Source organism: Podarcis erhardii (assembly GCF_964252035.2).
Source record: "Podarcis erhardii genome assembly, chromosome: 13".
NCBI lineage: Eukaryota > Metazoa > Chordata > Lepidosauria > Squamata > Lacertidae > Podarcis > Podarcis erhardii.
In genome coordinates, this window is record NC_138502.1 from 1,095,368 (window position 1) to 1,121,275 (window position 25,908).

General features: G+C 50.5%; 2 protein-coding genes and 1 long non-coding RNA gene across 4 annotated transcripts in view; 1 reads left to right on the top strand and 2 right to left on the bottom strand.

Annotated features, from left to right (window-relative positions):
- The window catches only part of TMEM203 (transmembrane protein 203), a 105,128-nt gene that overhangs the window by 68,349 nt on the left and 10,871 nt on the right, over window positions 1-25,908 (bottom strand). The window lies entirely within an intron of this gene.
- On the bottom strand, window positions 1,222-25,761 carry SLC12A9 (solute carrier family 12 member 9). 2 transcript variants are annotated; one of them, XM_081835652.1, is made up of 14 exons: window positions 25,632-25,761; window positions 22,295-22,546; window positions 22,053-22,187; window positions 19,354-19,485; window positions 17,771-18,061; window positions 16,658-16,765; window positions 15,956-16,067; window positions 14,665-14,822; window positions 14,341-14,423; window positions 12,297-12,421; window positions 10,769-10,961; window positions 7,186-7,360; window positions 6,053-6,199; window positions 1,222-3,967 (listed from the first exon to the last, which is right to left on the bottom strand). In XM_081835652.1, the coding sequence occupies exons 2-14, from the start codon at window positions 22,512-22,514 to the stop codon at window positions 3,051-3,053; spliced, it is 2,796 nt and encodes a 931-aa protein (XP_081691778.1). In that variant the 5' UTR covers window positions 22,515-22,546; window positions 25,632-25,761; the 3' UTR covers window positions 1,222-3,050. The 2 variants fall into 2 exon arrangements, with proteins under 2 accessions (XP_081691778.1, XP_081691777.1); XM_081835651.1 differs by lacking the exon at window positions 25,632-25,761 and adding an exon at window positions 25,340-25,518.
- On the top strand, window positions 22,104-23,410 carry LOC309326843. Its single transcript, XR_014150382.1, has 2 exons — window positions 22,104-22,209; window positions 22,956-23,410. It is a non-coding gene; the product is annotated as an uncharacterized lncRNA (long non-coding RNA).

Genomic DNA, 25,908 nt, shown 5'->3' on the forward strand with positions numbered 1-25,908 from the left:
ATTCCGGCCGCTCTTCCGCTGTAATATGGCCGGCATCCGGAAGTGAGGTAAGGATAAACTTCCGGCTGGCTCCCCCAAAGGAAAGGGCGCGGTGGAAATGATATTTAAATTTTAATACCTATAGAAAAGCTTAAAATTCCGAAGCCAACACGTAATTGGCCATTGGGGGGGTAAGCGGTAAGCTGCCATTGGCCTGGTTGCTCTGGGTGGGTGGGGGGTGCGTGCCGCTCTAGGCGTTGGCATCTCTATGATAAAACGCCCTCTATGCGTTGCACCCACGAGATAGGAAAAGGATAGAGGCGCCATTCAAGTGCCAAATGGCGGGAACCCATTGGCTTCCTCGTTCTCTTTAGAGAAGAAATGGAGAAACCCAAGATTTCATTATATCCGAGACATTATATCCAAACAACAACAACAGAAAAGGTGGCAACTAAGAGAGAAGTCCTCATATCTCTAATTCAACTCTTGATTTTATTTCATGTGGAAAACACGACTTAAAAAATAATAATTCTGCCCTGCAAATCCCTTATCCTTGTATTATAAAGATAAGTCCATCTCAAATAAATTAAGGGAAAAATGCAGCGTAGATCTAATTAACAAAGTCATTTGATTACACGTTAAATATAAGATTCTCTATCCTGTTTGTATAATATATTGCGTTTTGGGGGGAAAAAACTATTGGGGGTTGGACTAGATGACCGCCGGGGGTCCCTTCCAACTCTACGACTGTGATAATAGGAATCCTGAAATACTGTTTGAGAAGGGATGGGGTCAGGGTTGATCCATGTTATTTTTATAATGCAGGTTGGCATGGAAGTGAAAAAAAGTAGTGAAAAGGAGCAGAGGGTGGAAAATGTTTCTCTGTCCCCTCTTTGCATGATTTCATAAATTTCTATAATGCCACCTCTTCCTCACCTTTTCCCTAAACCGAAAAGCCCAAACACTGCAATCTTTCTTCATAGGGGAGCTGCTCCAACCCATTCTGGTGGTCCTTTTCCGAACTTTTCCCAACCCTACAATATCCTTTTCGAGGATATGTTTTCACTCCCCTAGCATGGAATTTGCATTTTTTGCAGCTGCCACTCTCTGGGTCGACATCATCAAACCGCCTGTTGCGACCCCAAAGACTTGCTCCTGGTCCATTACCCCCAGTTTGGAGAAGAGGCATTCCCAAAGACCTTACCCCCCAAAAAAAAACCCCAGACACAACAACACGCCATCTGTTCTTGCACTTTCACTTTTATTGCAGCAGTCACTAAAAAGTAGAAATCACCCCACTTCTCCTCTCCCCCCTCAAGCCCTGTTAGTGTTAGTACCCAAAAGCACATATTTAGCCCCCAAAAGGGGGACCACAAACCCCCCCACCCCACCCCAGTGGCTGTCCAGCTAAAGAGGCACAAAAAAAAAAAAAACATTTAAGTCGGCCAGTAAACAATTAGTAGAAGCACCTTTGGGGCAATGAGGGTGTTAGGAAATATTTGGGGAGTCCTGATTTAGGAACAACTCGCTTTAAAAATAGCCTGTTCTCTATGGTTAGCTGGGTTAATGGCAGGGATGGGGGAGACGGACCCCCCCTGACTGGGGAATGTAATGAACAAAGCTCGTCTTCCACTCAACACAGTCAAAAGCCTTTTCCAACTTACAGCATCCTCCGGAAATTTTGGATTACAGCTCCTGGCTGGAGATATACTCCCAAATATTGGGGAGGGGCACCAGGTTGGGGGAAGGTGAGGAATTACTTTTAAAACGGGGTGGAGGGCAAACAAAGTAATATGGCAGCTATCAAAGGGAGTGGAATGAAGGAAGTGTCCTCAGGGTCTAGATTCATGTGTCCTGAAAGGGACATGGCCTCTAAAACAATAGCAGGGGACCACCCTGCCAGTAGTCTGGGTCCCGGGGTTGACCCAGTGTCCAAAGAGACCCCTTAACAAACATACATACCCACACGTTCAAAAGATGCCTTGTGGAAGTCGGAAAGGTGTCAAGCAACTTCTGTGTTCGGGTCTCGGGCCACATTCGCACCGGGCAACTAAAAGCGCTAAAAAAACCCCACTCTAAACAGTCATGGGTTCCCCCAAAGAACTCTGGGAGCTGTAGTTTTTTTTAAGGGTGCTGAGAGTTGTTGATCCTCCTCTCCCAGGGCTACAACTCCCAGAGTTCCCTGGGAAGAGGGCTGATTGTTAAAACTGAAGCTTGTGTGTGTGTGTGTGTGTGTGTGTGTGTGTGTGTGTGTAGGGGGTTTCCCCAACAACTCTAAGCCCCTTTAACAATCCGCAAATCCCAGGATTCTTCCGGGGAAGCCATACCTGTTTAAAGCGATATCACCGTGGTTTAAATGGTGCGAATGTGGCCCTAGAGTCAAGGTAGCATGCGCTGAACAAGTGGGCTTGGGGCCCAATCCACCGTTTCTAATTTCAGGAGTAAGGCTGCAGGGGTGTTGCCTGAAGGAGCAAATCTTAGAGCCGAGCAGCAAAAAGGCCACCCTATTGCTAGTGTTGGGGCACTGCCTTCGTTTTCCCTGAGGAGGTGTCTGTGCGGGAGAAGAATCCATGGCACGCAGAAGAGCATCGATGTGCCTGGCAAAACGGTCTGTGCGTCTCATATGAATCCTGATGGAGCAGCTTGCAAAGGACAGGTGGCAAGGGAAATATATACGTGCAAGAACTGCCCTGTCTACCAGATTCTGATGATCCAAGGCCTCTGCTACATGTTGCGGCTATGAAGGCATTCCCGAACCGTGTGTGTGTGTGTGTGTGTGCAGGGGGGCCCCTCTCCTTAAAACCATAAAAAGAAGCGGCCCCCACCCAACCTCTCTCTCTGCCCCCTTCAAGCTTGCTGGGCCTTCACTCAAGACTCCCAAAATCCACCCGGGGTCCTCTCTGCCCTTTTCCAAAGCCACCTCTCCAAAACCACCAGGGCAAATTTTCTCACCACTCACTTCACTCGAGAGACAAGGCACCTTATTTCTTTTGTAAAAAACAAACAAAACAGAAACAGAAAAACCACCTAGAATTTCCACCCCTCTGGCCCCGCCAAACCCCAGGTCCTCCTCAGAGCTCCGTACAGGTGACGGGCGTCAAGCCGTGGATGAGCAGAGTGGGCCCCAGGTCTGTGGTCAAGATCGCCAGCTGCTCCAGGTAGCGCTCGTACTGCGAGGTGTCGGCCGGGGGGCGCGGGAGGTAGAGGAAGCGCACGGCCGTCTGGCCCCCTTGCTTCAAGAGCAGGTCGTTGACGGAGGCCAAATACTCGTCGGTCACCTGGAAGGTGGCGGCGTTCAGGTAGGTCTCTCTCGACGGTTTCTCGGGGCAGCCTCCGGCCCCGGAGGGAGGGTCCGGCCTCTCGGGGTCCCCCCGGGGCCCCGCGGCATGCTGGGGGTGGTTGTGGAGGGCCACCACCTGGTCCCACGTGACGATCTTGATGGTGGCTTTGATCCTCAGCTTGGTCAAGAGCTCCCTCAGCTTCTCCTCCTTGCTGACCCAGCCCACGTCTCCCGACTCCACGCAGAGGAAGATGCGGAGCCTCGCGGCCTTCCAGGAGCTGACCATGGTGAGGATGCAGGCCATCTGCAGGAGGAAGAGGCTGCAGATGTCCACGTAGGTGGGCGAGTTGGGGCGCAGGAGGTTGAGGGGCCACACGTCGATGTAGCGGCCCTCGAAGCGGCGCTTGGAAGAGGTCGACGAAGACGAGGCCGGCAGGTCCTTCTCCAGGAGGTGGAAGTAGCGCGCCAGGCAGACGTTCTTGTGCATCTTCACCGCGTCGGAGATGATGGCTACGTACTCAGAGGGTCTCAAAGCCCGCTGGCTCTCCGCCTCCCTTACCGGCGGGAAGTGGGCCTGGAGGGCCGGCAGGTCCACGCCGAACTCGTCGTTCTCCCGTGCTTGGCTGAAGGCCGGGTCTTGCAGGAAGTAATCTTCCGGGACGCAGTCGTCGTAGAAGCCAAGGACCAGGGTGTTGGGTTTCATCCCTCCTGGGGAGAAAAAGGCACACACACACACGCAAGCAAAGTTGAGGTCAATTTGGTGGGCTTGGGAGACAGACACCTCGCCAGGTTCAAAGATGGAGCAGAGCAGAGGTTATATTTTCTGAGAATCCTCCGGAAAAACAATCTCCCAAAGGACCTGTTGATGGCATTTTACCATTGTACTGTGGAGAGTGTATTAACTTAGGGTCTGTGTGTGTGGTTTGGGAGCTGCACCGTCAGCGGAAAAAGCAATGCTGTCCAGGGTTGTAAAGACTGCGGAGAGAATAACTGGGTGCCCTCTTCCCACCTTGGATCAAATCTATGCTTCCAGGTGCCGTAAGAAAGCTGCAGAGATAGCGCAGGATAGTGCGCACCCCGGAAATGAACTCTTTCAGCTCCTGCCTTCTGGAAGAAGGTCCAGGGTTATAAAAGACTAGGAGTAGCCGCCTGAGAAACAGTTTCTACCCAAATGCGATTTTGGTTTTAAACGCAGTGTAAGGTAGTCTCTATGGGAGTATATTGTATTCAATTAGGGGGTACCAGAGTTTTTAGGGGGCTAACCAGGCTGGGATAGCAGGCTTGTTGGTTTTTGAATGTCTGATGTAATTTTTTTCAATTTCGTTGTTCCGTATGGGACAATGGCAACAAAGATTATCGTACCGTATCGAAAGATAAGAGATTAAAGGATATATTTTGGGGGTGCCTCTAAGTACACAGCTCCTTGTACGGGACTAGGGAGTCTTCTCCCTCTCTTTCTGGGGGCATTGGGAATTCTCCGCAATATGAAAATATAAGGAGAGCCGGTTGGGTCAAGCCAATGGCCCACCTGGTCCAGCTTCCTGCTGTCAGAGTGGACAGCCAGCTGTGCATTATGGGAAACCCGCAAGCTGGATACAAGCACCAGAGTGCTTTCTCCCTTCCTGAAGTTTCCAGCAGCTGGTATTCAGAACCATCGCTGCCTCTGACTGTGGAGGTGGAGGAGCACAGCCACCGTGACTTACATAGGTCAGTAGTCAACCCGTCCTAAAAAGACATAACACGTAAGGAAAAAGGGATGCGGGGGGAGAAGGAAAAGTGCAAGCGTGGGCACCAGTTCCGAGAAGTTGGAAGTTCCTATTTGAACCAGCTGGGATTGAAAGGATTCATGCAGCTTAATGTTTTTTTAAAAAAACTATTTTTAATTCTGAATTTTAAATAGTTGTAACCCGCCCTGGGACTTGCTGGTGATAAATAAAGTATTAACAATAACAATGCCGGTTTGTAGTAAGTAGAAGGGGGTTGGGTGCCTTATATGAGAAGCTAAGAAGAGCGCGGTTGCTGGATCAGCTCAAAGGGGTCCTATTCAGCCCACCCTCCTCTTCTCAGGGTGTCCAACCAGATGACTCTTCTGGGGGGACTGCAAGTGGGAGATGAGCTCAGCAGCAGCTGCTCTCTGCATCTGCCATACCCAACAACAGAGATCCAGTGGGATGCAGCTGTTAAGAGTGCTGGACTGGGACAGGGTGAGGCCAACACAATACCCATAGCTCTTGGGATTGTAAGCCCGTGAGGACAAGGACTGCCTTGTTAAGCCTGCTCTGGAAGGCCTTTTTTGGCTGAAGTGTGAGCTACAAATGCTCTAAATCAGATAAATAAATAAAGAAGCATCTCCACCCCCATCGTTCTGCCCAGAGGTCCAGCTCCGAGGGCCTTCTGGCGGTTCCCTCCCTGCGAGAAGCGAGGTTGCAGGGAATCAGGCAGAGGGCCTTCTTGGTGGTGGCACCTGCCCTCTCATCAGATGCCCAGGAAATAAAAGCTACCTGACTTTTAGAGGACATCTGAAGGCAGCCCTATTTAGGGAAGTTTTTAATGTTTGATGTTTTATTCTGGTTTTAGTGTTCTGTTGGGAGCCGCCCAGAGATGGGCGGGATATTATTATTATTATTATTATTATTATTATTATTATTATTATTATTATTTGCAGGTGAGTGGAATAGAGACCCAGGTCATCCTGGGGCTTCTCTCTCTCTCTCTCTCTCTCTCTCTCTCTCTCTCTGTCTCTGTCTCTGTCTCTGTCTCTGTCTCTGTCTCTGTGCCCACTCCCTTCCTCACCCAAGCCGGTGATCCGGAGGAGGTGCTGCGTTCCTTGGCGGACCGAAGGCGAGAGGGTGAGGTCCACAAAGGCCTTGATGCTCAGCTTGTCCACCAGGCTCAGCCAGAAGTTGTAGTGGGCTTGGATGGGGTCGGAGGGCATCGTGTCTGCAGAGGGAAAACCACAAAAGGCAGGCAGGACGTTTTCAACAGGAGGGGGACGGAAGAGAAGAGAATGGAGCCAGTTAGAGGCAGCAAGACCTCTGAAGGACCTCTCATGGACCAGATGCGCAGCCGGGGAGTCATTTTGGACTCACAGCTGTCCATGGAGGCGCAGGTCAGTTCCGTGTCCAGGGCAGCTGCCTACCAGCTCCATCTCGTACGCAGGATGAGACCCTTCCCTGCCCTTGGACTGCTTAGCCAGAGTGGTGCATGCTCTGGTTATCTCCCGCTTGGAATACTGCCATGCGCTCTACGTGGGGCTACCTTTGAAGGTGACCCAGAAATTACAACTAATCCAGAATGCGGCAGCCAGACTGGGGACTGGGAGCGGCCGCCGAGACCACATAATACCGGTCCTGAAAGACCTACATTGGCTCCCACTACGTCTCCAAGCACAATTCAAAGTGTTGGTGCTGACCTTTAAAGCCCTAAACGGCCTCAAAGGCCCAGGATACCTGAAGGAGCGTCTCCACCCCCATTGTTCTGCCAGACACTGAGGTCCAGCTCCGAGGGCCTTCTGGCGGTTCCCTCCCTGCGAGAAGTGAGGTTGCAGGGAACCAGGCGGAGGGCCTTCTCGGTGGTGGCACCCGCCTTCTCATCAGATGTCAATGAAATAAACAGCTATTTGACTTTTAGAAGACATCTGAAGGCAGCCCTGTTTAGGGAATTTTTAAATGTCTGATGCTTTCTTGTATTTTTAAATATTATTATTATAGTTCTACAATGCCTAGCTTGCCACAGGTCCTTCACTGAGGCTGTCTGCCTGTAGGGCAACTGGGGGCTGGATTCACAGCTGTAGGGCAACTGGGGGCTGGATTCTGCCTGTAGGGCAACTGGGGGCTGGATTCGCGTTAGTTTGGGGAGTTAGTTTGGGGAGCGGTCTGGACGCCTGCCCCCTTGCCCTCCGCTTCCGCCCCGGGTGTCCCTCTTACCCAGGTCCCCGATCTCCACGTGCCCCAGGACAAAGAGGCCCCCTTTCTTGAGGTGGTTGATGAACTTCATGAGCTGGGAGCTGCCCCGGGGGTTGGCCACCATAAGGAGGATCTGGGGCCGCCAGAATTTGACGTGGTCCTTCCGGATATCAAGGAGGAGCAGATACTTCCGGACCTGTTTCGGTGGAAAAGGGGAAAAGTGAGACAGTGGAGGGATAGCCGTCAAGTTGTGGAGGACAGCTCCCTGATAATAATAATAATAATAATAATAATAATAATAATAATAATAATAAATAATTTCATATCCTGCCCTCCCCAGCTGAAGCTCCCAACAGAGCAGTTTAACCACCAATCTGTCTCCCCCAGGGAATTGTAGTTCTGCGAGGGGAATAATGGGGGGGTCTCAACCCTCAGCACCCTTAATGAAGCAGCGCTCCCAGAATCCTTTGGGGGAAGCCATGGTTGTTCAAAGGGGCACCATAGTGTTCTCTGTGAGGGGAATAAAGGGGTCTCCTCACAATTTTCAGCATCTTTAACAAAGTACAGCTCCCAGAATCCTTTGTGGGACGCCATGACCATTGAAAGTGGTATCACAGTGAGCTCTGTGATGGGACTAGGGGTCTTGTCCTTTAGGGGAAGCCATGACTGTTCAAAGGGGCACCATAGTCCTCTCTGTGAGGAGAATAAAGGGGTCTCCTCTGAAATCTCAGCACTCTGAACAAGCCACAGCTCCCAGAATCCTTTGAGGGAAGCCATGGCTGCATAGATATATCCAGGGCTTCTTTTTCACATGGAACTTGCCAGAAATCAGTTCTGGCACCTCTCATGTAGGCGCCATTGCCATCCTTGAGAGAACAAGGGAAGTGTTCTTGGCGAGTTACAGCGCCTCTTTTTTACTAGAAAAACAGCACTATATAGTGCTTTGTGTGAGGGGAATAAAGGGGTCTCCTCAGAAATCTCACTACCCGTAACAAGCCCCAGCTCCCAGAATCCTTTGGGGGAAGCCATGATTGTTCCAAGGTGGTATCATAGTGCTTTCTGTGACGGGAATAGAGGTCTCTCCTCAGAAATCTCAGAACTCTGGACAAGCTACAGCTCACAGAATCCTTTGAGGGAAGCCATGATTGTGCAAAGGGGCACCATAGTCCTCTCTCCCAGAATCCTTTGGGGGAAGCCATGATGGTTCAAAGGGGCACCATAGTCCTCTCTGTGAGGAGAATAAAGGGGTCTCCTCAGAAATCTCAGCACCCATAACAAGCCACAGCTCCCAGAATCCTTTGGGGGAAGCCATGATTGTGCAAAGGGGCACCATAGTCCTCTCTCCCAGAATCCTTTGGGGGAAGCCATGATGGTTCAAAGGGGCACCATAGGCCTCTCTGTGAGGAGAATAAAGGGGTCTCCTCAGAAATCTCAGTACCCGTAACAAGCCACAGCTCCCAGAATCCTTTGGGGGAAGCCATGACTGTTCAAACTAGTATGATAGTGTGCTCTGTGAGGGGAAGAAGGGGGTCTCCTCACAACTCTCAGCTCCCTTCACAAACGTCAGCTCCCAGAATCCTTTGTGGGACGCCATGACTGTTCAAACTAGTATTATAATGTGGTCTGTGAGGGGAATAAGGGGGTCTCCTCACAACTCTCAGCTCCCTTCACAAACGTCAGCTCCCAGAATCCTTTGTGGGACGCCATGACTGTTCAAACTAGTATTATAATGTGGTCTGTGAGGGGAATAAGGGGGTCTCCTCACAACTCTCAGCTCCCTTCACAAACGTCAGCTCCCAGAATCCTTTGGGGGATGCCATGACTATTCAAAGGGGCACCATAGTGCTTTCTGTGAGGGGAATAGTGGTCTCAGAAATCTCAGCACTGTGAACAAGCCACAGCTCCCAGAATCCTTTGAGGGAAGCCATGACTGCATAGATATATCCAGGGCTTCTTTTTCACATGGAACTTGCCAGAAATCAGTTCTGGCACCTCTCATGTAGGCGCCATTGCCATCCTTGAGAGAACAAGGGAAATGTTCTTGGCGAGTTACAGCGCCTCTTTTTTACTAGAAAAACAGCACTATATAGTGCTTTGTGTGAGGGGAATAAAGGGGTCTCCTCAGAAATCTCAGCACTCTGAACAAGCCCCAGCTCCCAGAATCCTTTGGGGGAAGCCATGACTGTTCAAACTAGTATTATAATGTGGTCTCTGAGGGGAATAACAACTCTTGGCTCCCTTCACAAACTTCAGCTCCCAGAATCCTTTGGGGGAAGCCATGACTGTTTAAAGTGGTGTACTGCAGTACGCTTCTGTGAGGGGAATAGCGGGTCTCCTCACAACGTTCAGTATCTTTAACAAAGTGAAGCACCCAGAATCCTTTGTGGGACGCCATGACCATTGAAAGTGGTATCACAGTGAGCTCTGTGATGGGACTAGGGGTCTCTTCCTTCAGGTGAAGCCATGACTGTTCAAAGGAGCATCATAGTCCTCTCTGTGAGGGGAATAGGGGTCTCTCCTCAGAAATCTCAGCACTCTGAACAAGCCACAGCTCCCAGAATCCTTTGGGGGAAGCCATGACAGTTTAAATCGGTGCCTTAGTGCTTTAAGTGCACCGGGCGAATGTGGCCGCTTGTCACTGCTCCCTCCAGAAGGTCTCAGGTTCAACCCCCAGCATCGCCAAGTGAGGATGAGGAAGGGCCCGTGTCCGAGACCCACAGAGCCGCTGCTGCCAGTCTGTGCAGATAGCACTGAAGGAGGTGGGCCTGTGTTCTGACTCAGTGCAAGGCAGCTCCCTCTGCCCCCGAATTTATTTATTAGCTGAATTTTTAGGGGGGGAATTTGAACCCTCGTCTCTCCCAGATCCTAGTCTGAAGCTCTAACCACTATGCAACACCACCACCGGCTATTGGGCAGAGCAGTTGCTCCACATACAGAAGGTCCATGATGGCATCTCAAGTCTTAAAAACAAGTACAGTGGTACCTCGCAAGACGAATGCCTCGTAAGACGAAAAACACGCAAGACGAAAGGGTTTTTCGATTTTTGAGTTGCTTCGCAAGACGATTTTCCCTATGGGCTTGCTTTGCAAGACGAAAACGTCTTGCAAGTTTGTTTCCTTTTTCTTAAAACCGTTAATACCCAGGGTGCATTCAGGGGGTGCAGTTGCGACTTGACTTCGAGGAGCAACTCATAGCACGCAGTGTGGTAGCCTTTTTTGAGGTTTTTGAAGACACTGGTGATCTTTGAAGCTTTTCCAAAATCCGTGCTTCGCAAGACGAAAAATTCGCAAGACGAAAAATTCGCAAGACCAAAAACTCGCAGAACGAATTAATTTCGTCTTGCGAGGTACCACTGAAGCTCTAACCACTATGCAACACCATCGCCGGCTATTGGGCAGAGCAGTTGCTCAGCATACAGAAGGCCCATGATGGCATCTCAGGTCTTAAAAACAAGTAAACTTGAGCCAGGTAACAGGTGACAGAGCAACACTTATGGGCTAGAGGCAGCAAGGTGTGCTGGGAGTTTAGACTGTCCCTGGACGATGTCTGAGAAGGCCCAGGGCTCCCCTGCAGGGAGACATGCACGCAGGTGTAAGGAGGGTACCTGGTGGAAGATGAGGGCCTGGCTGATGTAGCCCCAGGAGGAAGCCGCGGAGCGCAGGTGGATGAAGCCCAGAAGCAAGAGCATGAGGCCCAGGCTGCCAGAGGCGCCGGCCGCACTGATCAGGAACATCATCACCAGGCAGGAGACGATGCCCAGGAGGCAGGTGTGCCACGAAAACACCTGGAAGGTGGGGCTGGGGGAGGGGGGAAGAAAAACAGCGGGGAGGCAGACAGGGGGTGCGCTCAGTACAGAGTCTGGCACCGAGGATGGGGACCCTCAAATGTGGCCCCCCACATCTCCCCATCTGGCCCTCAGTGATATCCTCTTTACCCTAGCCACGCCCCTTCCTTGGCCACGCCCTCTCTGCCCTGGCCACACCCTCTCCACCTAGGCCACTCCTCTCCCTCAACCACACCCCTTTCAGCACAGGCCACACCCCTTTCTCAGCCACACCTTCTCCACCTAGGCCACACCCATCTCCCCCTAGGCCACGCCCCTTCCACGGCACACCCTCAACGCCCAGGCCACACCCCTCTCTGCTCTGGCCACACCCCTCTCCACCTAGGCCACTCCTCTCCCTCAACCACACCCCTTTCAGCACAGGCCACACCCCTTTCTCAGCCACACCCCTTTCTCAGCCACATCTTCTCCACCTAGGTTACACCCATCTCCACCTAGGCCACACCCCTCCCTCGACCACACCCCTTCCAGCACAGGCCACACCCCTCCCTCAACCACACCCCTTTTGGACAAGACCACACCCCTTTCTCAGCCACACCCTCAACATCCAGGCCACACCCCACTCTGCTCTGGCCACACCCCTCCCTCAACCACACCCCTTTCAGACAAGACCACACCCCTTTCTCAGCCACACCCTCAACATCCAGGCCACACCCCTCTCTGCTCTGGCCACACCCCTCCCTCAACCACACCCCTTTCAGACAAGACCACACCCCTTTCTCAGCCACACCCTCAACATCCAGGCCACACCCCTCTCTGCTCTGGCCACACCCCTCCCTCAACCACACCCCTTTCAGACAAGACCACACCCCTTTCTCAGCCACACCCTCAACATCCAGGCCACACCCCTCCCTGCTCTGGCCACACCCCTCCCTCAACCACACCCCTTTCAGACAAGACCACACCCCTTTCTCAGCCACACCCTCAACATCCAGGCCACACCCCTCTCTGCTCTGGCCACACCCCTCCCTCAACCACACCCCTTTCAGACAAGACCACACCCCTTTCTCAGCCACACCCTCAACATCCAGGCCACACCCCTCTCTGCTCCTGCTTTGCACACTTGGCCGTGAACAGCAATAATGCCTCTTACTTGCCTGAAGAGTGCGCAAGCGTGTCTGTTATAAAGGTTCAAATCCACACCCATTGCCCTGCCCTCTGGCCCCTCCCACCACCGGAATATCCCTCCCCCCCCCAAAAAAAGGCAGTGCGTCCCTCCGGCAGAAACAGGACCTCCCCTCTCCCCAAAGCAGCCTGGCTCCACCCCCTCCCGGGACACCACACCCACCGGAAATTGGGCGCGGAGGCCCACTCCAGCGCCAAGCAGGCCAGGTCCACGGCGGCATAGGCCACGAGGTAGAAGACGGTGACGATGCTGGCGATGGTGTTCAGCTTCCCGACGAAAAGGACCAGCTGTGGAGAGACACCGAGCGGAAAAAAGAGTCAGGGCGGCAGAGGAACCGAGGGGGCTCCAGCTATGGGGCAAGAAAACCTTGTCCTGGCTCTGGCGCTGCCCGAGCCCCCCTTCCCGGCATTGGGGTTCACAGGGTCCTCGGGACCAATTTATTCTTTTATCATTTGCTGTGAGTCCCGCTCACGGCTTTCCCCCTGGAAAGGATGCTGGTCTAGGTGGGCCACTGGCCTGATCCAGAATGCTATTATTATTATTATTATTATTTATTAATTTTGTATACCGCTCAGTACCCGCAGGTCTCTTACACTCTTACAACTGCGAGCTGGCAAAAGGCAGGATAAAAATGATTCTATTATACCAGTCTTTCTCTGGAGCCACCCAATGTTTAGGAAAGTTTTTAACGTTTGATGTTTTATCATGTTTTTAGAATACAGTGGTACCTCGGGTTAAGTACTTAATTCGTTCTGGAGGTCCATTCTTAACCTGAAACTGTTCTTAACCTGAAGCACCATTTTAGCTAATGGGGCCTCCCGCTGCTGCACCTCCGGAGCACGATTTCTGTTCTCATCCTGAAGCAAAGTTCTTAACCTGAAGCACTATTCCTGGGTTAGCCGAGTCTGTAACCTGAAGCGTATGTAACCCAAGGTACCACTGTATTCTACTGGGAGCCGCCCAGAGCGGCTGGGGAAACCCAGCCAGATGGGCGAGGTATAAATAATCAATTATTATTATATTATTATTGATATCCAGTTGCTTTGGACTACACCTCCCGAACAGCAGCTGATGGTCCACAGCACCTGGAAGGCTCTAGGCTAGTTTATATATTTTTAAAATCCCTTGCTCAAAGGCCACCTCACTCTATAACTGAATAGCTGCAAATTCCTGCATTGCAAGTGGGCTGGACTCGATGACCCCCAGAGACCCTCCTAGATAGATTCTATGAATCTATGAAAAACTGACAAACTGGAACGTGTCCAGAGGAGGGCAACCAAAATGGTCAAAGGCCTGGAAACGATGCCTTATGAGGAACGGCTAAGGGAGCTGGGCATGTTTAGCCTGGAGAAGAGGAGGTTAAGGGGTGATATGATAGCCATGTTCAAATATATAAAAGGATGTCACATAGAGGAGGGAGAAAGGTTGTTTTCTGCTGCTCCAGAGAAGCGGACACGGAGCAATGGATCCAAACTACAAGAAAGAAGATTCCACCTAAACATTAGGAAGAACTTCCTGACAGTAAGAGCTGTTTGACAGTGGAATTTGCTGCCAAGGAGTGTGGTGGAGTCTCCTTCTTTGGAGGTCTTTAAGCAGAGGCTTGACAACCATATGTCAGGAGTGCTCTGATGGTGTTTCCTGCTTGGCAGGGGGTTGGACTCGATGGCCCTTGGGGTCTCTTCCAACTCTAGGATGCTATGATTCTATGAATCTATGAAACTGCAGCTAGGACCGCTGCTCCCCTGTCCTGCCCTTCAGCGTCTATGCCAGGGGTCAGCAAACTTTTCCAGCAGGGGGCTGGTCCACTGTCCCTCAGACCTTGTGGGGGGCTGGACTATATTTTGGGGAAAAAATAAAAATGAACGAATTCCTATGCCCCACAAATAACCCAGAGATGCATTTTAAATAAAAGCACACGTTCGACTCATGTGAAAACATCAGGCAGGCTCCATAAATAACCCAGAGATACATTTTAAAGAAAAGCACACATTCTACTCATGTAAAAACACGCTGATTCCCAGACTGTCTGCGGGCCAGATTTAGAAGGCGATTGGGCTGGATCCGGCCCCCGGGCCTTAGTTTGCCTTCCCACGATCTATGCCCTTCCTGTTTTCTCATTTTCCAATGTTGGCCAGGACAGAGCAGCTCTGGGGTTCCCCTGAGCGGCACAGGGTGGAAGGTGAAGGAGGAAAGGAGGAGAACGTACCTGCACAAGCGCCCAGGTGTAGAGGACGGCCACCCACGGGTTGCCCCCTTTGGAAACAATCTTTGCTGGAGCCAGGACGATTCCTGCCGTGAAAAGGCAACAATGGGAACTTTGGCGAGGGAAGGCGGGCTTGGGGAGACGAGAGGGGAACACCTGTGGATCCTCTCCATAGGTTTCTGGACTTCCAGCTCCCCTCAGCCACCAGGCAGGGACGACGGTGGGAGTTGTAGCGCCCGGTGGGAGTTGTAGCACAGCGGCACCCGGAGAGCTATGGGTTCCCCCTGCACTCATGTAAAGGGATTTTTCTGGAGGGGAAGGACTCACCAAACAGGTCGTCCTTTGCCAGGGCGTGGAGGATCCGCGAGGCGCCGATGAGGTTGCTCATCGATGCCGAGAGCGACGCAGAGTAGATGCCGATCAACACAAAGGGGGGCCATACATTGATAGCCCGGAAGAAGCCGTAGTCCCCCTTCAGCAGAGCCCTGTGGGGTAGTCCAGTACGTAAGAACACAAGAGCACGACTGGCGCCGTTACAAGTGCCACACAATGCCCATTCCGCCTTTGTAAGAAATCAAACTTTCACCTAGACTTTGGAACTCCCCGCCAATTGACACCAGGCAAGCGCCTTCACTGAATTCTATTTTCGGCGCCTGCTAAAAACACTTCTCTCCGGGGAAGCCAACCTAGAAGTTTCAATCTGGTGTTCAGCTTATCGTTGATTTAATTTTAAAAAATGTTTTAAACGGTTGGTTTTAAACGGATTATTTATTAATAATTATTAATTATTAAATTTGTATAGCACCCTTCACCTGAAGATCACAGTGCAGCTCACAACATAAAAATACAAAATGAGGATGCAAAATTCACAATAAAACACAAACAAAACGATATCCCGCCCTCCCACAAACACACTTAAAAAGTCATGGTTGAAGGGCGCCTAAAGATATATAATGAAGCTGCCAGCCAAACCTCCCCAGGGAGAGCATTCCACAAACGGGGAGACACCACAGAAAAGGCCCCTTCTTTTGTTGCCAACCCCCGGACCTCTCATGGGGGAGGCACACGAAGGATGTCCTCAGAAGATGATCTCAGGGTCGGGTCAGTTCATATCGGGAGAGGCGGTCCTTGAGGTATTGCGGCCCTGAGCCATTTAAGGCTTTATAGGTCAAAACCAGAACTTTGAAACCTAATTGGCTGGCAGTGCAGTCGGGGCACAAATTTCTTCCTATATATCTAGAAATGCAAGGGTGTCGTCACGCTCTGCAGTTGGCATGAGGCCATGCTAACTGCAGCGCGAGGAACCTCAGGCAGGCCCAAGCGAGCTGTTTAATGGGGAGGGAGGGAGGCTCTGTGACGCTCCTCCCACTCCTGAAAAGGGGTGGGGCTTGGGGAAGGAAGGGAGGGGCTTGGAGTGAGCTGTGTGGGAGATAGGGGAGGGGGTCAGTGAGGTGTAAAGGGAGGGGGGGATTTGTCATTTGTTGGGGAAGGGTAAAGGGGTATTAGCGGGACCTGCCCCTAGCAAAATATTTATTTGCTTTATATTACTTCATAAAGTCCATACGCCGCTCAATAGTTGAACCCATCGAAGCTGATTTGCAAATAAACTACCACCCACCTCTCACAGGTGAAGCTGGTCATGAAGAAGAGGAGGAAATAGATGACAAAAGTGTAGACCACGGCAATGATGGTCCCTTTCGGGATGGAGCTGCTGGCGTTTTTGAGTTCCCCTATTTTTTAAAAAAGAGAGGTGGGAACAGCTGCTGCTTTGAGGCAAGTTGGGATTTTGGTTTTGCATTCCCCACCCCTCTCGTTTTTGTCATATACAGTGGTGCCTCGCAAGACGAAAAGAATCCGTTCCGCGAGTCTCTTCGTCTAGCGGTTTCTTCGTCTTGCGAAGCAAGCCCATTGACGGCTTAGCGGATTAGCGCTATTAGCGGTTTAGCGGCTTTTAGCGGCTTATCAGCTTAGCAGATAAGTGGCTCAGCAGCTTAGAAAAAGGGGGGGGAAAGGGAAAAAAAACCGCAGGAACTCGCAAGACATTTTCGTCTTGCGAAGCAAGCCCATAGGAAATTCTTTTTGCGAAGCGCCTCCAAAACGGAAAACTCTTTCGTCTAGCGAGTTTTCCGTCATGCGAGGCATTCGTCTTGCGGGGCACCACTGTACCGGAAATTAACAAAACTACGTTTTTAAAAAAGGCTCTCCTTGCAAAATGGGCGAAGGATCCCAAGGGCCCGGGCACGAGAAAGGAGGGCATGCGCCCCCAAAACCCACCTCCCGCCACCCCCCTCGCCCCGACCCAACCCTCCAAAAGCCTCACCTGACATGTTGGACCCGGCCATGATGCCCGTGCAGCCGTTGAACATGACGGCGAAGACGGTGGCGAAGGACATGATGTTGTTGGTGGTGTAATCGCGAGAGTACATGGCTGCGGAGGGAGAGAACCGTGTTCGTAGAAGACAAACACACACACACACACAATGTATGCGCCCGCACAACTGCTTCGATCAGCGAGACTGGCACTTTCACCTTGTGCCACACAATGCCCTCACCGCATCTGTAAGAACCAGGGCGTTTAGTGTGGCGGCACCAACACTCTGGAACTCCCTGCCCATTGATATTTGGCAGGCGCCTTCGCTCCATTACTTTTCTACCTGTCCACAGGCTGTCTGGCCAGAGTGGCGCATGCTCTGGTTATCTCCCGCTTGGACTACTGCCATGTGCTCTACATGGGGCTACCTTTGAAGGTGACCCGGAAACTGCAATTAATCTAGAATGCGGCAGCTAGACTGGGGACTGGGAGCGGCCGCCGAGACCATATAACACCAGTCTTGAAAGACCTACACTCGCTCCCAGTACATTTCTGAGCACAATTCAAAGTGTTGGTGCTGACCTTTCAAGCCCTAAACGGCCTCAAAGGCCCAGTAGACCTGAAGGAGCGTCTCCACCCCCATCGTTCAGCCCGGACACTGAGGTCCAGCTCCGAGGGCCTTCTGGTGGTTCCCTCCCTGCAAGATGTGAGGTTACAGAGGGCCTTCTTGGTGGTGGCGCCCTCCCTGTGGAACGCCCTCCCATCAGATGTCAAGGAAATAAACAACTATCCGACTTTTAGAAGACAGCCTTGCTTAGGGAAGCTTTTAATGACTGATGTTTTAAAGTATTTTTAATCTTTTGTTGGAAGCCGCCCAGAGTGGCCCAGCCAGATGGAAGGGGTATAAATAATACATTATTATTATTATTATTATTATTATTATTATTATTATCCTCCTTTTGACATCTGTGGAAGGCATTCCGCCTGCCCGGTTGCTCAGAAAGTTTGCAGGAGTTTCTGTTTGTTTCCTTTTTGCTTTTAGCTCTCTGTACATTTGCCTGGTTGGCAAAGTCCTGCTCTGGGCCTCCTCCCTCGGTCGTTCTGCACACGCCGTAGCCTTACCATACATGTTGTCCCTGAGCGTGGAGACGTTGAACCCGGTGAAGGAGGCGTTGAAGCTGTGGTTCCCGTCCCGGGAGACCGCGATCTCCCGGGGCGATACGGCGAAGAAGCTGGCGAAGATGGTGATGAGGACAGCGTTGACCACCAGGAAGATGAAGAAGGCTGCCCGGGAGTAGATGTGGGACCCCACCAGGCAGACCAGGAGGCAGACCAGGAGGACGACCGAGCCGTAGAGGAAGCTGTACAGGTAGCCCTGGGGGAGAGCCTTTGCCCCGGGAGGGTCGGATCCGTCTGCAGGCATTGGGGAAGGGAGACAGGGAGGTTAGGAATGACAGAAACACAGAACTGTGGATTCGTAAGGGGGATCCCCAAAGGTCATCGAGTCCAACCCACTGTGATGCAGGAATTTCAGCTGATAATCTCGTTGTTTTGTTCTTTCGTAAACGGCTTTGAGGTTGTTTCTTTCCCCCGCCAATCAAGCAGAATATAAATTGCACGACATAAACACTGTGTTTTTCGCTCTATAAGACGCACTTTTTCCCCTCCTAAAAATGAATGTTGATGCAACTGTTTCAGGACATCGGAGTTTCTGTGAAATGTCCTATACAAGTGTATCAAGACAATAGATCCTGTTTGGCTTTGCTGAACTCAGAGAGTTGCAAGCAAAGAACCAAGTACTTGCAGATTAAGCTACATCGTGCAAGAGAGTGTATTCAGAAAGGACTCATTCAAGTGTCCTACATGGCAGGAAATGAAATTCCTGCTGATCTGTTGTCTAAGGTTGTTAACAGAGAACAACTTAAGGTTTACGTACAGAGGTTGCAATTGAGTTGAACCACAGGTACTACAGGTTACACGGAAAGGGGGAGGATGTTAGGATATTTCCGTTCCACCTTAAAAGGGAGCAGGCTTGGTGTGTCACAGCCTGCGTATTTCCTGTTCACAGGATGTTTATGTTTTGATAGAGCTGTTGTCTCTCTCTCTCTCTCTCTGCGCCTAAACACGCAAGCAGGCAGTCATGTTTTTTCTTTGTCCTGACCGACGCTGAATAAACATTCTAAATAATACTCTCCTGAGTGCATCTTTCGCTGTGCATTATCTGCTGATAGAGCGTGCATCAGTTCTGGAATGTGGAAAGCTATTTTCTGGATCTCGTGTCGTTAACTGCTGATACTGTATCTACAGGAGATCGATGGACGTCCGGAGTCAATGTGGAGGCAGTGATGGCCTATGTCTCCCTGGCAGTATCCCAACAGCCTCTTCAGGGCACGGGGAGCCTCCGGGCAAAAGCCTGGGATAGCCGCGCTCCCTTTAAAGAGCTGCGCGGAGCGTGTGTGCGGCTCTTGGGGGCTTATCCCTCCTTGGGGGAAAGCCTGCAAGTGCCGCACACATGCTTCTCACAGCTCGTGAAAGGGAGCCCTGAGCTGAGCCCGGGATGCATACAGACTCTGCTCAGCGCTTCCTTTAAAGAATTTCCCCCCCCCCTTGCATTCCCCCTCTAAAAACTACACACATCTTATGGTCAGATGCGTCTTATGGAGCGAAAAATACGGTAAACACCCCTCGCTCATCTTGACACCCACCTGCTCCGAAGTCGTCCAGAATGGCTTCCACCAGCCCAAGGACATAGACGCCGCAAGCACAGACATTAGCCAGGTAGAACATGAGCCCAATGCTGCCGCCAAATTCGGGGCCCAGGGTCCGACTGATCATGACTGAAAGCGGCCGGGTTGGGGAGGAGGGTTGTCAGTTAAGGCAAAGTTTCGAAAGAGGAGAAGTTGAGAAACCGCCACCCTCCCAAACTCACGGAAGATGAGCGTAGCTGTGCAGCCTCCATGTACAAGGGAAGTCTACCTCCAATTACCAGGCAGCATGGAGCAGGAACTAGCGAGGGCCAACTCCATTCGGGCCACAATTCAAGGGCCTCTTTCTGGGATGGTCAGAGTTGGAGCAAGTTCGGGTGGGATGGGGGGCAGAAAGAACAAGACCTTTAAGTGGATATGCAGAAAAAGATTCAAAGTTCCAAACCGAGGTAATAAATAATGAATATAAAACTCTGTCAAAAATGTATAAGATATTTTTAGAATGGTATACGAAAGATGAAGAGGTCAAATCGGTAATGATACAGTGGGCCAAAGATTTTGGATATAACATTCAATTTGAAGATTGGGAAAAATTATGGAAGGAAAGTTTAAAATTTACTGCATGCATGGGGTTGAAGGAAAATGTAATGAAAATGTTTTATAGATGGTATATTACACCGGCAAAATTGGTAAAAATGTATAAAACATGTAACAAGTGCTGGAAATGTAAAGAGAAAGAAGGAACATTCTACCATTCGTGGTGGGAATGTAAGAAAGTAAAGAGTTTCTGGGAAGCAATATACAATGAATTGAAAAAGATGTTAAAATACACTTTTGTTAAGAAACCAGAAGCTTTTCTTTTAGGGATTACAGGTAAAGAAATAAGAAGAAAAGACTATAAACTCTTCCAGTATGCAGTTTCGGCAGCAAGAATCTTATTGGCCCAGAAATGGAAACGAGAGGAAATACTGACATTCAAGAATGGAGAATGAAATTGACTGACTATGCGGAACTGGACAAACTGACTGGGAAAATAAGATATGTCTGAAACCAAAAGTTCATCAAGGATTGGGGAAAATTTGTAGATTATCTGAAAAATATATGTGAAGTGCAAACAACGCTAGTGGGGTTTCAAGAAGCACTATAAAACTTTAAGAGGTATTGTTAAAAGAAAATAGAAAAGGGAGGGAAGTCAAATGGCAATGCAATTAAAGGAATGCGTATTGAAGGGTAAAAATGGATGATTACCAGAGAAGCTGAAGGAAGTCCAAAATTTGTACTTTGTTAAAATCAGTTAAAATTTGGATAAAATTGTATGATTGTATTGAAAAATAATAAAAATTTATTATTAAAAAAAAAAAAAGAACAAGACCTTTATCGTAGTTCCAAGAGTTTCAGAACGGCATGCACCGCCTTTGGGAATTTGGAAAAAGCTTGCCAGTTCTTTAAATCCTTGCGGGATCAGGCCCATCTACTCCAGCATCCTGTTCTCACAGATAGGTGGAGGCAGAGCGTAGACCAGGCTTCCTCAACCTCGGCCCTCCAGATGTTTTGGGACTACAACTCCCATCATCCCTAACTAACAGGAGCAGTGGTCAGGGATGATGGGAATTGTAGTCTCAAAACAATCTGGAGGGCCGGGTTTGCCTATGCCTGGCATAGAGAAATCCTGGCCACTAGCTATCGACAGCTTCTCTCCTCCTCCTCCATGAATTCGCCCAATCCTGGAGCCATCCAGGTTGGCGGCCATTGCTGCACCTCCTGTGGCAGGGAGTTCCATAGTTTAACTGTGTGCCGCGTGAATAGATGAAAAAACAAAAGAGGAATGTAAATGGGTAAAACTGATGGTAATTGCAGCCAGGCAGGTTATAGCGAGTAATTGGGAAAATGCAGAAGAGCTAGGGGTGAACCAATGGAGGAAAAAACTGAATAATATTTTAGAATACCTGACTGTGAAGATACATAGAATGAAAGGGCTTAAGGCCAGTGAGAAAGAGGAGGATTGGTTTGAGAAGATATTGAATTATTTGAGTAGGTTTGAACAATTTGGGGCAATTAAAATGTTAAAATTTAAGTAAACTTTGTGGAGAGAGGAGTGTTAAGATATATAAAGGTAAAGGGACCCCTGACCATTAGGACCAGTCATGACCGACTCTGGGGTTGCAGCGCTCATTTCGCTTTACTGGCCGAGGGAGCCAGCGTCCAGCTTCCGGGTCATGTGGCCAGCAGGACTAAGCCGCGTCTGGCGAACCAGAGCAGCGCACGGAAACGCCGTTTACCTTCCCGCCGGAGTGGTACCTATTTATCTACTTGCACTTTGACGTGCTTTCGCACTGCTAGGTTGCCAGGAGCAGGGACCGAGCAACGGGGGATTCGAACCGCCGACCTTCTGATCGGCAAGTCCTAGGCTCTGTGGTGTAACCCACAGCGCCACCCGCGTCCCGTTAAGGTATATAGAAGTGTACATAAGGTTGATTTGAATATGATATTATTGAATATGTATATTATTGAATATTTATACCCAATGTATCGGACGCCTGGGGGGTTTCACTGCTTGTGTTTTGGTGCTTGTTAAAATAAATAAATATATTTTAAAAAAATATTATTATTTTTTGCTTTCTCCCACCCGCCCACTCTCCCCCCTTGCTCCACCCAAGATCAACCAAAGTGCGTCAAATTGCCCCCCCAAAAAAGGATACAGTAAGCCCCGCCTGCCTGGACCGCTCCATTGGTGGAGATGGCGCAGACGGACAGTACGGTCAAGGAAATGATGACATAGGCCACCAACAACATAAGGAGAGACTGCAGGAAGCCTGCATGGCCGATGACAAACCCTGTGTGGAGACACAGATCAAGGTCAGGTTTTGTTTTCTTTATAAAAGGGGGGGGTGCAGAGAAGGACAGCCGCCTTGGTGCCTCTCGAACCCAGAGCCCGACTCACCCACACGCATGAAGACCACGATGCTGAACATGGAGAGGACCGTGGGGACGATGACCCCGAAGAACGTCGACAGCTGCCGGGCTGGGTCGTGGTGGGAGCTCCCCGTGGCCGACCCCGCCACCCCCACCACCAGGGGGGCCTCTTCCTGGCCGCCCCCTGGCATGTCGCTAGAGACCCGGAAGAGCCGGTAGCTGAGCAGAGGTGAGCTCTCTGTAGACATGGCCCGGGGGGCCAGCAAGCTCCCCGGTTTATCTAGGGGGGCAGAAAACAGGAAGGATGGGGAGAAGGAGAGAGAGAGAGAGAGATATTAGCTGCAGCAGTTGTAACCATCAGCTCCAATCGCTGGATCAGGCCAAAGGCCCATCTTATTATGATTCTTTAATATAATTTTTATTAAGTTTTCCATATTTTATTACATTTCCATATCAAAAAATAATAATTCATGGCTTAAATAAAGCATTGACTTCCTTCCTTCCCTCTAGCAGACTTCCATATCTCATTACCAATTTCTCCACATTCCTAAATCCACTTTTTTTACCTTAAATCAATCTTTTAACAATCGCCTACTTCTAAGTAAGTCAGCTCCTTCATTTCCCATTACCAAACATCTCAACTTAAACCTACAAACGTATTCAACCGTTTGCAATTTTCTTTCATACAGAGTATAAATTTGCCCCAGTCCTTTTGGAACAAATCATCACAGCCATTCCGAATCTTCCCCGTCAGCTTCGCCAGCTCCACGTATTCGACCACTTTTACTTGCCAATCTTCCAATGTGGGGAGTTCTTGTTGCTTCCATTTCTGGGCCAGAAGTATTCTTGCGGCCGTTGTTGCGCACATGAACAGATTTACATCTTTCATTTGGATTTCCTCAATTAACCCCTACAGGAAAGCCTCTGTTTTTTTGCTGAAATTATACTTAAAAACCTTTTTCAATTCATTATATATGGTATCCCAAAAGGCTTTAATCTTGGAACATGTCCACCACATATGCAAGAAATTTCTTGCCAATGGCCCATCTTAGTCCAGCATCTTGTTATCACATTAGCCAACCAGATGTGCATTTCAATGGTACCTTGGTTCCCCAAAGCCGAAAACCCAGAAGTTCCATTTTTCGGAAGCCGAACGTCCGATGTGGCTGTCGGCTATAGTTTCCAGGGCGTTTGCACCCATCAGAAGCTGTGCCTTGGTTTCAGAAGTCAAGCGGACTCCTGGGACGGATTAAGCTTGGCGCTTTTGCTATTTATTTTGCATTTTTGTTTTTCGAGGCTTTTCTGGTTAATTTGTTTTTTACGACTGTGTGGAACCCAGTTCAGCTACTGATTGATTGATTGTGTGTGACTGCGGAAATGGATAAAAGCCCCCCCACCCAAACAATGACTATCTTCCACGCAGGTAAGGAAAAAATAATAATTTTAATTTCTATCATCTACAATACTGCCTTGTTTATTTTATAGTGCAGTACACCGATTATTGCTTTCGAGTAAAATTCATGTTGCACTGCTGTTTTCAAAAGTCTGGAACGGATTAATCGGTACAGCATGAGACTCTTAATCTCAGGGACATGGGTTCGAGTTCCGGGTTGGGCAAAAGTTTCCTGCATTGAAGGGGGGTTGGACTAGGTGACCCTAACTCAACAATCCTAAGATTCTATGGATCTGAGGCCAAGAGACCTCTGTTCCTCTGCAAATTTGCCAAACCCCATTTTAAAGCCATGCAGGTCAGTGGCTACCCCTGCTTCTGTCATGTGGGAGTGAGTTCCATAGGTTAACTCTGCATGCCAAGCAGGAGCTCTGCCCCTGAACTACACAGGCCCGTTCCTCAAGGAAAGGTGTGTTGGGGGGGTAGGTGCTGGAACAGGGAGCGTCCTTGGGGGGGGGCTTGGGGGAGACTGCTGGGCCCCACGACCCACGGGCATGGAAGCAAGCTCTCTTCGTGCATCCTCTTTGGGACCATTCAACGGTGAGCACAGAATCATAGCTTTGTTGTTGAGGGGGCCCCAAAGGTCATCCAGCCCCCCCCAATATAGGAATCGCAGTTGAATAACCCTTGACAGGCGGCTGTCCGACCTCTGAGGAAGGGGAGTCCACCACCTTCCGAATAAGGAAATTGGTGCATGCTCAGAGGAGCCCATGTGTCTATTGTTGCACAACCAGGACAAAAACAACTTATTATTATTATTTATTCAATTGAAATAAATTGACCCCTGACCATTAGATCCAGTCGTGGCTGACTCTGGGGTTGCGGCGCTCATCTCGCTTTACTGGCCGAGGGAGCCGGCGTACAGCTTCCGGGTTATGTGGCCAGCAGGACTAAGCTGCTTCTGGCGAACCAGAGCAGCGCACGGAAATGCCGTTCACCTTCCCGCCGGAGCGGTGCCTATTTATCTACTTGCACTGGTGTGCTTTCAAGCTGCTAGGTTGGCAACTGATCATACACAGCCCTTTATCCAAAGATCCCAATATTAAGAGTGTAGTTCATGCAGCATAACAATGAATAGCATAACACAGGGCATAATGATAAAATAATTGTAATAACAGTGGGTTAATTTTTTTTAAGGAGGGTGGGCAGAGGGGCGTTCAACCAACTCCCGTTGTACAGGAAAACCAAGTTATAATTTGTAACAACCCCCCCAAAAGAGAGATGTGCTAAAAAGCACCCCTGATTCTAGATCAGGAGTGATCCCTTCCTAAACTCGCCCCCCCCCTTAATCGCCTGGGAATCTGGCTGACCAAGCTGGTGGGGGGGGGGGTTGAGAAATTTGGGAAGGGCATCCTTAGAGCAGAGATTTTCCCATCAAGCCAAGGGGCGCAGCGGGGCCCCTTATCAGCCCCAGGGGATGATGCTGAGCCGGGGACCCGATCCTCACAGGGACCCAGGAGTCCGAGCCAGCCTCAGCTCTCCCTCCCAGCCTTTCTCCTCCCCGCCCCGTCCTGGCTCCATCCCCCGGGGGTGGGTGGGGGGGCCCCCGCTTCCTTGCAACACCCCACCCCCACCCCGGAGGGACCCAGGCGTCCTGCCCCCCCCCCCCCGCCGCGCACCGACCTGGCTGCGTCCTTTGCAGCAGCCCCGGGAGGCGACATGGAGCTTGGGCCGGACCGGCTCCAGCGCCGGGCGGGTCACGGGCTCTTCATGTGACCGGTCCGACCCGGCTTCCTCCTCCTCCCGGGATGCGATTGCATCCGCCGCCGCCGTGAGCTCAGATCCTGCCCGGGAGGAGCCTCGGCTGGAGGAGGAGGAGGAGGAGGAAGGCGGAGAAAGCTGCAACCCCCCCCCAAAAAAAGGCCGGACAGGCTTGACACGCGTCAACCCACTAACCCGGATCCGCGCCACCCACCGTTCTCACGTTACGCGTGTACACGGGAGGCCATGGAGCGCCGCGCCTCTTGCCTCCGCCGGACAAAGGAAAGGGCTTGCCTTCCTGGGCTGCCCTGTGTATGCACAGCAACCGGATTTCTTGCAAGGGCAGACACGTGTTTTTGGGGTTGGGTGGGGACGGGCGGGTTGCGTGGCTGGAAAAAGCCGGCCCTGGGGCTGGTTCTCTGCCTAACCCAGGGCGTGTGTTTGCGTGTTCGCCTTCTTCCTAACATTTGTCACCCTGGACCTGAGCCTCT

Coding starts and splice junctions, on each gene's coding strand:
- SLC12A9 (XM_081835652.1), bottom strand. CDS start 22,514: ATGTCTACAGAGAGCTCACCTCTGCTCAGCTACCGGCTCTTCCGGGTC. Junction 12,422..14,340: donor ACACCTGGGCGCTTGTGCAG/GTACGTTCTCCT, acceptor GTCTCTCCACAG/CTGGTCCTTTTCGTCGGGAA. Junction 3,968..6,052: donor CCTCCGGATCACCGGCTTGG/GTGAGGAAGGGA, acceptor TTTTCTCCCCAG/GAGGGATGAAACCCAACACC.